This window comes from Cetorhinus maximus, chromosome 14 (assembly GCF_964194155.1).
Source record: "Cetorhinus maximus chromosome 14, sCetMax3.hap1.1, whole genome shotgun sequence".
In the NCBI taxonomy this organism is placed as follows: domain Eukaryota; kingdom Metazoa; phylum Chordata; class Chondrichthyes; order Lamniformes; family Cetorhinidae; genus Cetorhinus; species Cetorhinus maximus.
Genome location: NC_135892.1, coordinates 101,883,371 through 101,898,733, shown reverse-complemented (window position 1 = coordinate 101,898,733; position 15,363 = coordinate 101,883,371). Strand labels below are relative to the sequence as shown.

General features: G+C 45.6%; 1 protein-coding gene across 1 annotated transcript in view; it reads left to right on the top strand.

Annotated features, from left to right (window-relative positions):
* sult6b1 (sulfotransferase family, cytosolic, 6b, member 1) overlaps window positions 1-10,738 on the top strand; it is a 29,573-nt gene extending 18,835 nt beyond the window's left edge. The window contains exons 6-7 of the mRNA XM_078557352.1: window positions 2,876-3,032; window positions 9,469-10,738. Coding sequence (XP_078413478.1) covers window positions 2,876-3,032; window positions 9,469-9,593 — 282 coding nt within the window. The 3' untranslated portion in view covers window positions 9,594-10,738. The remainder of the gene's footprint in view (window positions 1-2,875; window positions 3,033-9,468) is intronic.
* Window positions 10,739-15,363: the final 4,625 nt, after the last annotated feature.

Sequence of the window (15,363 nt, the reverse complement as noted above, 5' to 3'; positions counted from 1 at the left end):
AACTAGAAATTGACCAGAACCGAACTAGAATTAGGTGGTAGTTCATTGTGTCAGAAGGCCACGAGCCCATGAAGTGGTTTGATGCAGTACTGCGGAAGTTTTTTAAAATTATTTCACAGGATTTGGGCATCGCTGGCTAGTCCAGCATTTATTGCCCATTCCTTAATCCTCTTGAAGAGGTGGTAATGAGCCACATTCTTGAACCGCTGCAGCCCATCTGTTGTAGGAACACCCACAGTGTTGTTAGGGAGGGAGCTCCAAGATTTTGACCCAGCGACAGTGAAGGAACAGTGATATATTTCCAAGTTAAGGATGGTGTGTCGCATGGAGGAGAACTTGCAGGTGGTAGTGTTCCCATGCATCTGCTGCTCTTGTCCTTCTAGTTGGTGGGAAGGTTCTGTCGAAGGAGCCTTGGTGAGTTGCTGCAGTGCATCTTTGCATATGCTACTCACTGCTGTCACTGTGCATTGGTGGTGGAGGGAGTGAATGTTTAAGGTGGCAGATGGGGTGCCGGTCAAGCGGGCTGCTTTGCCCTGGATGGTGTCCAGCTTCTTGAGTGTTATGGGAGCTCCACTCATCCAGGCAAGTGGAGAGTATTCCATCACACTCCTGACTTGTGCCTTGTAGATGGTGGACAGGCTTTGGGAAGTCAGGAAGCGAGTTACTTGCTGCAGAATTCCCAGCCTCTGATCTGCTGTTTAAACCACAGTTTTTATATGCACTGTTGGTGTCCCCGGTGCCCAGGTTAATACTTATCCCTCAACCAACACCACTAAAACAAATTATTTGATCATTGCTGTTCGTGGGAGATTGCTGTGTGCCAATTGGTGGCTGTGTTTCCCACATTACAACAGTGCCTACACTTCAAAAGGTACTTAATTATCTGCAAAGCACTTTATTATGCCCTGAGGCTGTGAAAGCAGCTGTCGAAATGGAAGCCCTTCTTTCCCTGTCTTTCCCAATCAGCAGGTTAACCTTGGGTGCAGATAAAAGCAAAAAACTGCGGATGCTGGAAATCCAAAACAAAAATAAAAATACCTGGAAAAACTCAGCAGGTCTGGCAACATCTGCGGAGAGGAACACAGTTAACGTTTCGAGTCCGTATGACTCTTCAACAGAACTAAGTAAAAAAGAAAATAAATAAATAAATAAACTCACCACAAGTCATTGTGCAACACAGCCAGAGTTCCAGAAACTGACGCAAATGAATTGCCTCATCTGATCTATCGTGGTCAGCTCTGAGTGCAGGCGTTTACAGTATCAATGATTTCGCCCTTAGTCAACACCCCTCCCCACCTGCATCAAATGTTCCTGTGTTCTTGTCACCAACATCAAATTAAATAGACTTATCCTTCAGGGATAAGGTGCAGCCTTGTGGCTGAGTGGATAATGCCCCTGCCTCTAAGCCATAAGCTCTGGGGTTTGAGTCTCACTCCAGGACTTAATGGCCACGGAAGGTATGTCATAACGCAGCCAAAGAGGCTGATTATCAGCCTGCAAATCTTTCCAATACACTTATGGCAGGCGGTAAGAGTTGGAGAGCCTCCTATTCAGCCATGATTGATGTGGAGTGGTGCCCCTTCAAGCTAAAGCCTCTGGTTTCAAGCTACCGACCTGCTCCAGGAGGAAAAACAAGCTACAGAAAACAGACAGCACATGCTTTGTCTGCCTCATACATCTCCAGACGTGCGAGGTCTTCAGGAATGGGAAAATTCCACTCAGCCTTTGCAGGAGATGAAAAGGCTTGGCTGGAGTCCATAATGAAGGATAGTACAAAAGCTGTGAAAGGATTTGTGCTGCATGGCTTCTTCTCCTTCACCTCTATATTTCCCTTACAAATACCCCACTTATAGTATTACTTGACTATTAAGCACAAGTACTGCCACTTTTCAAAAAAAAAAAATTATGCTTAATACGTTGTAAATGGAATTTCCCCTCCTTCCTACCTGGGTTATTTTCCCCAGCTCTCAAGTCAGTAGTTGCCATTTTGATAGCTATGGGATTAAGTGACCCAGAGTGCAGGCAGACTGAAGCAGCACCATACAAGTAACTGTACCCTCAAACTGGCACTTGCTGAATATTCAGCACAGAATTCCAAAGGGTGTTCGCTGGTGCAGTGGAGATTTCCTTTTGTAACCACCCCTTCCCCTGCTCCTCTACCAGTTTTTTTATATAAGTGAAAGAGCCACTCCAAGGCTCAATAATGTCAGCCCTAACAAATAGGTGGGGTGGAAGTAGCTTGATTTGTAGTAATCTGTGTGACAGTGGGCCAAGATCAGCTTGTCAGCTATTCTGAGCAATTTTTTTCATTGGGGCACAAGGGTCACTGCACTCCCTGTCCTCGTCTAGTTTAGAGTTCAGCATTGCAAGGCTAGAATTCAGACAGCCTTCACTAAACATGGTTCAGTCGCTGTGTTATGAGGAAATTGGGTAACACTGAAACTTTTATTGAAATTGAGAAGAGTGTGGTATGCAATTCATATCCAATATGTTTCACAGTGTGACAATAACACAGTTCACAAATAGCCTGGGTGTTGAATCGCTTTTGGTGCCCAACATTTATACATTTTTTTTCTTTTTATGAAACCAGGGAAAGGAACTCCTGCAATAGGACAATTAGAGAGAAATAAACCGCAGATTGGTTGGGAATATATTAAAAGCTCTTGTGGAAATTTAGTTCTCTCGCTCTCCCAGCTTTGCATTGTTCTTGAAATGCACATGAGACCTAACACACCATGGCCCTAATTTGTGACCCTTTGAGTGCTGTTGTTGCTGGGAGCACAGGCTCACCTGAATTTACCCACTTTTTTTGTTCTGCCCACTTCCCTTTTTCATAGATTTATTAAGATGTTTTGGTTTTGTTTCCCCCTGAAAGAACTTGGTAGGGGAGATTCGGAAGATTGTAGAGTTCTTCAACCTCTCTTTGAGCGACGAACAGATTCAATCAGTTGCGAAGAGAGGTACGTTCCAGGCCATGAGTGACAACTCCCATGTGACTCACTCCACATTCGGCAAAGTTATCTTTCGAAAAGGTAAGTGAAATCAAACTCTTGTGAGGGTCTGCATTGATCACGTTGAGAGGCAGGAAATGGGACGTGTTGTTGCTGTTCAGAGAATCATAGAAACTTACAGCATGGAAGAGGCCATTTGGCCCATCTTGCCTGTGCCGGCTTTTTGAAAGAGCAGTCAAGCTTAGTCCCAAACTCCTGCTTTATGTCTGTAACTCTGTAAATTTCTTCTCCTCAGTCACTGTCCAACTCCGTTTTAAAATTATTTATTAGTTCACCTTCCATCACCTTTGCAGGTAGAGCATTCCAGATCCCAGCAACTGAGTGAAAAATATTCTCCTTATCTCCTCCCCAGATGTTTCCCCCAGTGATTTTGAATCTGTGACTTCTAGTTTTTGCCCCACTAACCAGAGGGACTTTTTTTCTCTCTCTACTCTGTTGAAACCTCAGTGAGGTCACCTTTCTCCTTCTGTGTTCTAAGGGAAAATGGCCTAAATTTTCCAATCTTTCCTCATACCTGCAACCCCACATCCCTGGTGACATCCTGGTAAACCTCCTGTGTAGCCTTTCTCAGGCCAGGACATCTTTCCTGAAATGTGGTGCCCGGAATTGTCCATAAAATTCCAGCTGACACCCAATCAGTGACTTATAAAGTTCTGATTAATTCTTGTGGCATGACTTGACATTTTTTTTTGACTGCGATTGCCTTACCAAGTATGTTTGGCAAAGTTTTTTCTTCTCCGGTCGATTTGATGACACATTTTTACCAGCAATGATGTTCCCTCGATGCTGTAACATGGAGGAAAAGGAAATATTTCACAACATTAACAGTAAGCTCCCCTTGTAAGAGTTTTGCAATGCGTGACATTCAGTGTGTTAGGCATTCTGTTGCAATGCATGCTTGAATTAGGAAATGAGTGAAATGAATAAGGAGAGAAAGCAATGAAATGCAAAAAATGACAACTGTCATGAGCTTGGGGGAGGTCTCTGATCTCTACATTGTCCCCTCTCTCTCTCTCTGTCTCTCAGCTCTCCAACCCTAAACTGCGCTTTATAAGCTGTTAATGTTCGCGGGTTGATCACACCCACTCCTGGCTGCATGATATCCCTTGATACATGCGGCCTTCTCCTGTAAGCATTTATAAATTCAAGCAGTACTGTATGAGATAACATGCGGCACCCAAATGTTGAGGACGCTTGATTGTTCTGGGTGAGTGGAGCGTTGAGGAACCTTGTGTTTGAATTGCGATGGTCATCACTTCGACATGCTAACATTGCAGAGCTCCATGGAAGAACATGAGCATTCCCATGCAGGTAGAAAGGTGAAAAGTTGGCAAAACTTGCTATAATCTCCCTTTGCAATTGCGTACCACCAGTGATAAAGATGGCAACATGTTCACATCAGTCACATGTTGGCTTACCTATCTTGCCAACAGCAAATTTCACATCAGCAAATTTATAGAACTTCTCCAAGTCCAGCCTCTGTATTGAGGAGCCCATGATTCACTGCAAAGGCAGAATTTTATGGTCCCTCATTGGTGGGTTTGAAGGTGGGAGGGCCCGTAAAATTCCCTGGGTGCCCTTCCCACCGCCGTCTCGCCCACCCCCTACCTATCTGCAATTTTAAGTAGGGCAGGTGAGGCCTAGGGTGGTCAGCTTGCCCTCAGTTGAGGCCCTCAAGTGGCCAATTATTGGGCACTCAAGGGCTGCTTCCCATCAGACCTCACTTTCGAGGCTGGCAAAGGCATTCAAGGGCAACAAGGAAGCCTGGCAAGTCGCCCTGCTCAAGCCTCTGGTGAGAAGGTGGGCCCCAGGCCTCACCTCCCCTCTCTGCTCTGAGGCCCCTCCCCAACCCCCAACACTTTCCTGGACCTAGACACTGGGATTTAGAATCTGGGGACTTTTTGTAGCCCCAGTCCTGACCAGTGCTGCCACTGACACTGTTGGGACTACAGTGCTGATGGGCAATCAGATCGTTATTAGCACTCAGGATCTTGGGGAAGGTGATGGCGTAGTGGTATTATTGCTGGACTACTAATCTGGGAAGCCCAGGTAATAACCCAGGCTTGAATCCTGCCACGGCAGGTAGTGGTATTTGTAATTCAATAAAAATCTAAAGATGACCATGAAACCATTTGCTGACTGTTTTTAAAAACCCATCTGGTTCACTAAATACCCTTTAGGGAAGGAAATATGCTGTCCTTACCTGACCTACATGTGACTCCAGACCCACAGCAATGTGGTTGACTCTTAAATGCCCTCTGAAATGGCCTAGCAAACAATTCAGTTGTATCAAACCACTACAGAGCCTCAGAGGAATGAAACCAAATGGACCATCTGGCATTGACCTAGGCACCGGAAATGACAACGGCAAACTCAGCCCTGTCAACAGTGCAAAGTCCTCCTTACTAACATATGGGGCCAAAATTGGGAGAGCTGTCTCTCAGACTAGCCAAGCAACAGACTGATATAGTCAACCTCACCAAATCATATCTTACAGATAATGTCCCAGACATCACCAATACTTCTGCTGGTTAATCCTGCCCCACTGGCAGGACAGACCTAGCAGAAGTGGCGGCACAATGGTATACATTCAGGAGGGAGTTGCCCTGGGAGTCCTCAACATCGGCTCCAGACCCCATGAGGTCTCATGGCAACAGGTCTAACATGGGCAAGGAAATCTGCTGTTTACCACGTCCTGCCCTCCCTCAGCTGGTGAATCAGTGCTCCTCCATGTTGAACACCACTTGGAGGAAGCACTGAGGGTGGCAAGGGCGCAGAATGTACTCTGGGTGGAGTCTTCAATGTCCATCACCAAGAGTGGCTCGGTAGCATCACGACTGACTGAGCTATTCGAGCCCTAAAGGACCTAGGTGCTAGACTGAGCCTGTGGCAGGTGGTGAGGGAACCAACAATTTGGAAAAATATACTTGACCTCATCCTCACCAACCTACCTGCCGCAGATGCATCTGTCCATGACAGTATCGGTAGGAATGGCCACCGCACAGTCGTTGTGGAGATGAAGTCCCACCTTCACATTGAGGATACCCTCCATCGTGTTGTCTGGCACTACCACTGTGTTAAATGGGTTTCAGACAAATTTCAAACAGATCTAGCAAGACTGGGCATCCATTAAGCACTGTGGGCCATCGGCAGCAGCAGAATTGCACTTGAACCCAATCTGTAACCTCATGGCCCAGCATATCCCCCACTCTACCATTACAATAAAGACAGCCCTGGTCCAATGAAGAGTGCAGGAGTGCATGCCAGAAGCAGCACCAGGCATACCTCAAAATACAGTGTCAACCTGGTGAAGCTACAACGCAGGACAACTTGTGTGCCAAAGAACATAAGCAGCAAGTGATAGACAGAGTTAAGCAATCCAACAACCAATGGATCAGATGTAAGCTCTGTAGTCCTGCCACATCCAGTCGTGAATGGTGGTGGACAATTAAACAATTCACTGGTGGAGGAGGCTCCACAAATATCCCCATCCTCCAACAATGGAGGAGCCCAGCACATCAGTGTTAAAGATAAGGCTGAAGCATTTGCTACAATCTTCAGCCAGAAGTGCCGAGTGGATAATCCATCTCGGCCTCCTCCAGAGATCCCCAGCATCACAGATGCCAGGCTTCAGCCAATTCAATTCACTCCATGTGATATCAAGAAACGGCTGAAGGCACTGGATAGTGCAAAGGCTTTGGGCCCAGAAAATATTCCGGCAATAATACTGACAGCTTGTGCTCCAGAACTTGCCGTGCCCCTCGCCAAGCTGTTCCAGTACAACTACAACATTGGTATCTACCCAGCTATGTGGAAAATTGCCCAGGTATGTCCTGTACAAAAAAAGCAGGACAAATCCAACCTGGCCAATTACTGCCCCATCAGTCTACTCTCTATCATCAGTAAAGTAATGGAAGGGGTCATCAACAGTGCTATCAAGCAGTGCTTAGCAATAACCTGCTCACTGACACCCAGTTTGGGTTCCGTCAGGGCCACTCAGCTCCTGACCTTATTTCAGCCTTGATTCAAACATGGACAAATGAGCTGAACTCCAGAGGTGGGGTGAGAGTGAGTGCTCTTGACATCAAGGCCACATTTGACCGAGTGTGGCACCAAGGAGCCCTAGCAAAACTCGATTCAATGGGAATCAGGGGGAAAGCTCTCCACTGGTTGGAATCATACCTAGCACAAAGGAACATGGTTGTGGCTGTTGGAGGTCAGTCATCTCGGCTCCAAGGCATCACTGTAGGAGTTCCTCAGGGTAGTGTCCTCGGCTCAACCATCTTCAGCTGTTTCAACAATGACCTCCCTTCTATCATTGTGCAATCCTCAGCGAACATCCTCACTATGTTCAGCGCCATTTGTGACTCCTCAGATACTGAAGCAGTCCATGTCCAAATTCAGCAATATTTAGGCTTGGGCTGACAAGTGGCAAGTCACATTCGTGCCACACAAGTGACAGGCAATGACCATCTCCAACAAAAGAGAATCCAACCATCGCCCCTTGACATTCAATGGCATGACCATCACTGAATCCCCCATGATCAACATCCTGGGGGTTACCATTGACCAGAAACTGAACTGGACTAGCCATATAAATACTGTGGCTACAAGAGCAGGTCAATGGCTAGGAATCCTGCAACGAGTAACTCCCCTCCTGACTCCCCAAAGCCTGTCCGCCATCTACAAGGCACAAGTCAAGAGTGTGATGGAATACTACCCATTTGCCTGGATGGCAAATATAGTTTCTACCAAGTGTAAATGAGCCACATTATGAGCTCAACAGATTATCTTAAATTAGTCATTGGTATAGCTATTAGCGCACTCAGGATTGTTCAGCAAGTGCTACACAGTTGATGAATCACATTTAACAACACAAGAAGCTTGACACCATCCAGGACAAAGCAGCCCGCTTGACTGGTACCACATCCACAAACATTCGCTCCCTCCACCACCGATGCACAGTAACAGCAGTGTTTACCATCCACAAGATGCACTGCAGGAATTCGCCAAGGCTCCTTAGACAGCACCTTCCAAACCCATGACCACTACCATCTAGAAGGACAAGGGCAGCAGACACATGGGAATACTACCACCCGGAAGCTGCCCTCCAAGTCACTCACCATCCTGATTTGGAAATATATCATCATTCCTTCACTGTTGCAGGGTCAAAATCCTGGAACTCCCTTCCCAACAGCACTGTAGGTGTACCTACACCACATGGACTGAAACGGTTCAAGAAATCAGCTCACCACCACCTTCTCAAGGGCAACTAGGGATGGGCAATAAATCCTGTGAAGGAATAAAAACAAAACTCTTGTTAAATGTGATTCTTCAACTGAGTAGCACTTGCTGAACAATCCTGAGTGCACTAATAGCTACACTAATGACTAATTTAAGATAATCTGTTGAGCTCACAATGTGGCTCACTTACACTTGGTAGAAACTACATACATTCATATGCAGGAGCCTGTCCTCTGCAAACAAAAGGAATATGTTGCACCTTTTTTGAATTACCCAGAAGTTTGGGGAGCCTATAGTTCCCCATTCCTTTCTCCAGAGCAAGATGGTGGTGTAGTGCTAATGTTGCCGGACTAGTAATCTAGAGAACCAGGCTAATGCCCTGGGGACATGGGTTCAAATCCCACCAAGGCAGTGGTGGAATTTGAATCCAGTTCATAAATGGGAAGTGAAAGGTAATCTCAGTAATGGTGACAATGAAACTATCATCAGTTGTCATAAAAACCCATCTGGTTCATTAATGTCTTTTAGGGAAGGAAATCTGCCATTCTTACCTAGTCTGGTCTACATGTGCCTCCAGACCCACAGCAATATGGTTGACTCTTTGAAAAAAAACGCCCTCCAAACAGGGCAATTAGGGATGGGAAATAAATGCTGGCAATCCCCACACCCCATGACTCATAACTGCCCGCGTGAGGAATTTAGCAGGAGAAATGACATACCCTGGGGAATGGCTTCGTAAGTTACTCAGTTCAAGGGCAATTAGGGATGGGCGACAAACGCTGGCCTTGCCAGTAACTTTCACGGGATGTGGGCAAATAAAGGAAAGAAAAGCTCAGGCAATCAGTGACGACTTGTCAACCAATCAGCACTCTTTTCTCCTGCAGTGTAAATTGTTACGGTTGCTTGAAATTTGGCAATTGTGCTCGTCCTGATGTCCTCGTCACGACGAGGAGCTTCAGCCACATATCTCTCTTTTCAGCAATAATCATAAAATTATTACTAGTGTGGGACCTCAGACATATGAGTGAAACCATCACCCACCCACCCCCCACCCCTCCACCCCACCCCACAAATGGTCCTTTTCCAAGATCACCTTGCAACCCATTTATTTTGCTTTGAGGGGATTACTCCAGAGGATTCTACATGATTAGCAGAGCCAAAGCGGTTTTAATGGCTTGACTACTTTTAAATTTTTTTTTTCATCTAAATATAGGTATGGTTGGAGACTGGAGAAACCTGTTCACTGAAGAGCAGAGCCAAGAGATGGATGCAAAGTTTGAGGCGTGTCTAGCAGGCACAAAAGTCGGACAAAAACTGAAGTATGACCTATACTGTTAGGCGTAATCAACAATGCTGTGAATATTGTGGTGGACACAAGTAATCATTTTTATTTTGTAAAGATGAGTGATTAGAACTGTGAATTCAAAACTCTCACTGGCAAGCATCCAACCCCTTCCAGTTAAGAAAAGAAAATGCAAAAAGAAACAGCAGGGCCACCAGGGAATGAGAGCTTAATGTTACAGATTTACAGCCAAACCTCTTGTGGCTTTGTGATTCCGTGACTATGACGTTAAGCACGTCAAACTCTCAGCCCCTTTCACACCCCCCCACCACCCTCCCTCCTCCCAAAGGTGACTGCAGCAATCTACTAAAATCCTCTGCTCCACCTCAGTGGAAACAAATCCCATCTGAAACCTCTTGCAATTCATCAAAGCTGAATACTGCCTGAAGTATACTGTAATATCGCAGCCTCACAGGCTCTGCAATGCTGGAGCAGCAATGTGACGTGCTCAGGACAACAAGGACGATTATAGGTCGTTGCAGTAAGGTTTGCTGTCGTCTGCAGACAGCCAGGCACGGCAGTTGTCATAGCCTCAAGCACAAGGTGGAGATCTCAGTGATTGGTCCCTTCGCTACGGTTACATTATTGGAACAGCGGGGCTGGAGAAGGGATGAAATCCTTCTTTTAATGAAAAAGTCACTTTGTTGTTTTTAAATATCGGAAGATGCTGAAATACACGCATCTTGAGTGGCTTTTAATGCTTTCCTGAAAAAATATATTAAGAAATGCCTCATTTCACAGTTTGTGACTCGCTTGGGTAAATCTTTTTCTCATTCTGCTGATTTTAGGAGCCTGATATTGCAAAAGCACATGCCTTTGTAAGTTACGGTTTGAGTACTATTTTACTAGAAGGTCATAAAATGACAAAGAAGAATGGGTGATCTTAACCCTTCCTTAAGGAACTTCAACTCTTATCTTATCCTCCAGGTTGTTCCTGTTATTTGTATCAGTTTGGATTTTTCTTTTTTTGCTTGGAATTTTTAAAAAAAACATTGAAAATAACTAGCATCCAAAAATAAAATGAGTTACTTGGGGTTTTGTTGTGCCTTCAATCTGCAAATTTTACGTGCACTGTTGTGATTTTTTTTATGAATTGCCATGAGATGTTGCCGAGTGATAAAGGATTATTTAAATACAATAATTATTCTGTTGTCGGTAGTTAATTGTTGGGAAATGAGTATGAGATTTACCATATGAAACTGGAGCAGGAGTAGACCTCACAGCCCATCAAGCCCGCTCCGCCATTCAATATGACCATGGCTAATCTTGGGCTTCACCTCCATTTTTCTGTCTGCTCCCCATATCCCTTAACTCCCTGAAAAACCAAAAAAACCTGTCTTAAATGTATCCAACGATGGAACATCCACAACCCTCTGAGATAGAGAATTCCAAAGAGTCACAACCCCTTTGAGTGGAGACATTTCTCCTCATCTCAGTCCTAAATAATTGGCCCCTTATCCTGACACTCTGCCCCCATGTTCTAGATTCCTCGACCAGTGGGAACAGCCTCTCAGCGTCCACCCTAACAAGCCCCTTCTGAATTTTGTAGATTTCAGTGAAATTGCCTCTCATTCTTCTGAACCCCAGAGGATATAAGCCCAATTTACTCAGCCTCTGCAATAACTAGACTTGCAGTTTGGAACTTAGCTACCTGCAGAAGCACCTGCTTGGTGCCAGGTTTCTTCCATATACCTGAGTAACAAACCAGCTGCAGAGACATGGCTGAGGAGGCATCTCAACAAACAACAGAAATTTCTGGCATTGAGCAGCCATTCTAACTCTACATCTGTGAACGGGTTGATGGTGGTATACTGACTTTAGCCATTGGATGGCGCTGAGAGTCTTGATAGAGAGGCAAGCAAGCAGACACATTGCAGCACATTCTGCATGAATGAAGTAACAAGCTGTGAGGCACGTTTCTGCAAATGGACTTTTTAAAGTAAAGCTTTGTGGGCGATTTGCAGAGATTTCCAAGAAATTAAGGCACCAAAAATAAATGCATTACACATCCTGGCAGTATTTTCCTATAGCTTTGGAAGTGACCTGAGCAAATTCAAAACTGCGGGCACGTGCATCTTGTTTGTAGAGGCGAAACGCTGATGCTTAGTGCAGAATTATTGTGAATGTGTTTGCCCAGTGTGAATTATTGAAAGGAATGTAATGGAAGGGAACATTTTGATATTAGCAGCTTATGACTTCGTTCTGTTGGAGTGGGACACGCCCAATTAGACAAAGGCAAAATACTGCGGATGCTGGAAATCTGAAACAAAAACAGAAAATGCTGGAAAAAGTCAGCTGGTCTAACAGCATCTGTGGAGAGAAAAACAGAGTTAACGTTTTGAGTCTGTATGACTCTTCAGAGCTAAAGAGAAGTAAAAATGTGATGAAATTTATACTGTTTAAGGAGGGGGGTGCGTGGAGCAGGTGAAGCTGGATAGAAGGCCAGCGATAGGTGGGGACAAAGGAGAGATTGCCAAAGATGTCATGGACAAAAGGACAAAGGGGTGTTAATGGTAGTGGTACAGGCTAAAGGAGGTGCTGAAGGTGGCATTAAGGTCAGAAAACAGAATGTGATAATAGCAGGACAAGGGTGAGCACTCTGGAAAGAACAACATGAGCAAGTGACAGATGGCCCTTATGGGGGTGGGGTGGGATGGGGGCAAGGACACGGTGGTGGGAAAAAAGATTTGAAATAGGATAAAAGGTGGGGATAAAACAATGAATAAAAATGAAATTGGAAGTGGTTAGCAGCTGTGCTGCCAACAGGCAGAATTCAAAATGTTACAATGCCAGTTGAGCTAAATATTCACAGGAGCAGAGCTCATCAGCAGCAGCCATTCTGCCATTTACTGTAGTTTGAAACCATGTGCCCCGGGTGTGGTGACAATCCAGTTTCAATTCATCCAGTTAGAGCAATGCGATGCTCCAAGCCCACATTTCACAGTCTATTACTACACTGTATCTGGACGGTCACTTGTAAGAGACCTTATCCAGGTCGCGAGCCTCATAGGTAAAGGTTGAACTGCCTGCCGTTTCCTGAGGGGCGTTTTTTAAAAAGCTCTTTCGTGGGATGTGAGCATCGCTGGCAAGGCCAGCATTTGTTGCCCATTCCTGATCCCTTTCACGAGGGTGGCAATGAGAGCCGCTCCTATCTGCGTGGTCCAGGTAGAATCACTTTTCTGTAGCCGTTTGATACAACCGAGTGACCATTTCAGAGGACACTCAAGAATCAAACACATTGCTGAGGATCTGGAGTCACATAGAAGCCAGACCAAGCAAGGACTAAAGGGCATTAGTGAGTGAGCCAGATAGGCTTTTGCAGCAATTGGTGGTTCTGTGGTTACTGAGAGTAGCTTTTCAATTACAAATTTTCACAATTGTTATGGCATAGAGGAGGCCATTTGGCCAATCGTGGCTGCCTGGTGTGATTAACTAACTGAATGTGTCTCCAATTTCTACTGTGATGGGACTTGAACGCATGGCGTTGGAGTATTAGTTTAAGCCTCTAGATTACTAATCCACTAACATTACCACCACACTACCATCCTTGTGGTGTAGATAGGCTGTTGCTGAGCTAGCAGCTAATGACCCTGATATTTACACGGAGGCGGGAGGAGAGGGGCAGTTTTGCTTTAGGGAAACTCAGAAGAAGGGGTCCAATCACCGAAGTGATTTAGAGGTAAGTCCTGTTGGCCAGTGAGGGGATGGGGAGAAGCACTCCTGCTATACTAGGCCTACAAGCAGTGCTGGAAAGAGAGCTACCTGCTGGAGCCAGCAGTCCTTGCTCACCTTTAAGCTGCCTGGATTCCTGGGATACAGGAAACTCAATTGGCTAGCCTAAGATTTAAAATGGAGGTAAACTCTGAGCCTGCAACATCATTAAAATAAGTGCCTTGCCCCCCCCCTGGAAGTGAGTTGGTTTTCCTTCTTCCATTAAGACCGAAAGTGAGTGGGTTGGTTGTGGGTTTGAGGTTTTTTTAACCTCCCACCAGACCCAATCTACCTGTTTCTGCGGTTAAAATTCCCCCCAGTGATTCAGACACACTGGCAGGTGTTTTAAGAGTAACTCAAAAGGCTGAGTTTTGTGGAGACAGCAGAATTCCCACTGTCGGAGCCGAAAGCGGGAGGTGAGAGAAGGTGGCATTTTGCCATCAGCAGTCAATTTCTCCACCCCCCAAGAGCTGCCAGCCCGATCAGAGGACAGGCTGTCCGGACTCAGCAGCGCCACTGTTAGCGGTGGCCATTGCTGAGAATGCAGCTGCAGGAAGAGGGTGCCTCAAAGGCAGGGCGGGCACCCTCTAAGAGGGGTAAGTGGGGGTTGGATGATGGTGAGGCCAAGCAGCAAGGCCCAGGTGATTGGGGAAGGTGCGGTCGCTGACTGTGCTGTTGCTGCAAGGATAGCCAATGCCACCAGGGGGGCTATCCATGGAGTGCGTATAAAGAAGCCTCCTGTTATAATATGGCCTTTCACGGATAGCAGCTGGCCATCACCAGAAGGGAAGTGTGCCATGTGATCCAGTCTCAGTTTCACTTTGGCCTGTGAGCAGAACACAGCACACACAGCTCTGCTGCTGGTGTCTTCAACTTTCTACCCACGTATACATGCTCTGATGTGCCTACTTTAAATAAATGAACTCAGAATGTGTTTACCCAATCTCTTATGAGTGATTGGTGTCTTTACATCATTATTAAAAACACAACATGGTGTTCAGCAGTGGTCCACAATGTGGCAGCAAGATTACGTACAGGTACAACATGGTGAACAGCTTTAGATTGTGATACATGGCATGAGATCACCCTTGACGTTTTGGTCGGACCGTAACAAGTTTGCAGCATCGGAGAGTGAAACAAAACCATCATAAAAATGGGGCCAGAGAAGGTTGCAATTATAACGGGCAGCTTTGGGAGTTGCTAAATGATATTATCTTGGAGAGTTCTCCATCACCTAAAAGCCTGTCAAACCCGGCAGACCTGGTATTGGTGCCACTCACTCCTCCAGGTTCATCCCTCTGAAGTAAACAGTTTACAATGGAAATGTTGTGTAAATAAAATTAATAAATTGAATAAAACAAGGAGAAACGTCAAAGCAACATTGCCAAAATGTCCACAACATTCTCCAGCTTGAATTGAGATGCAGCTGACTGTTATCTGAATTCAAAATGTTTCTTGATGGTTTCTTGGTTCAGGTGTGTCTGAACCAGACAAGCAAGCCATAAAAATTCACCCAGCAATTGGGAATGAATATCTACACAGGCAGAATACATCAGGATTAACAGCAGAAAAGTTAAAGGATCCTCAAAAGATATGGACTACATTGGAAGACCGGTTCAGAATCTGGTTAAACTTAAGTGTTCATCGACAAGAGTTCGTGTCATTTTGACAACAGCCGACAGAATCCATTGACCACTTCATCAGCAAATGCAGAGAAAAGGGTGTGGACTGTGATTTTTCAAACGCGGGCTAACAGACAGAATTGTTGAGTTGGTGATCGCATCCACTCCCATGGAAGTGTTCCAGAAAGAGCTGCAAGACAAGCCCAAAATATATAGGAACGAAGAGCTACTCAGGGATGGACGTAAGTGTGAAGTGGTCGTTGCAGGTCGACGAAGCTTATAGATCCCATGGACAACCCCAAATGTGACACACCCACTAGAACCCCCAAACAAGGCAAGACACGTGGAAGGTGTGGCCTTCCGCATGCACCAAGGGAATGCCCAGCTTTCCAGCAATTCTGCAAGGCTTGTGCCAGAAAAGGGCCATTGGCAG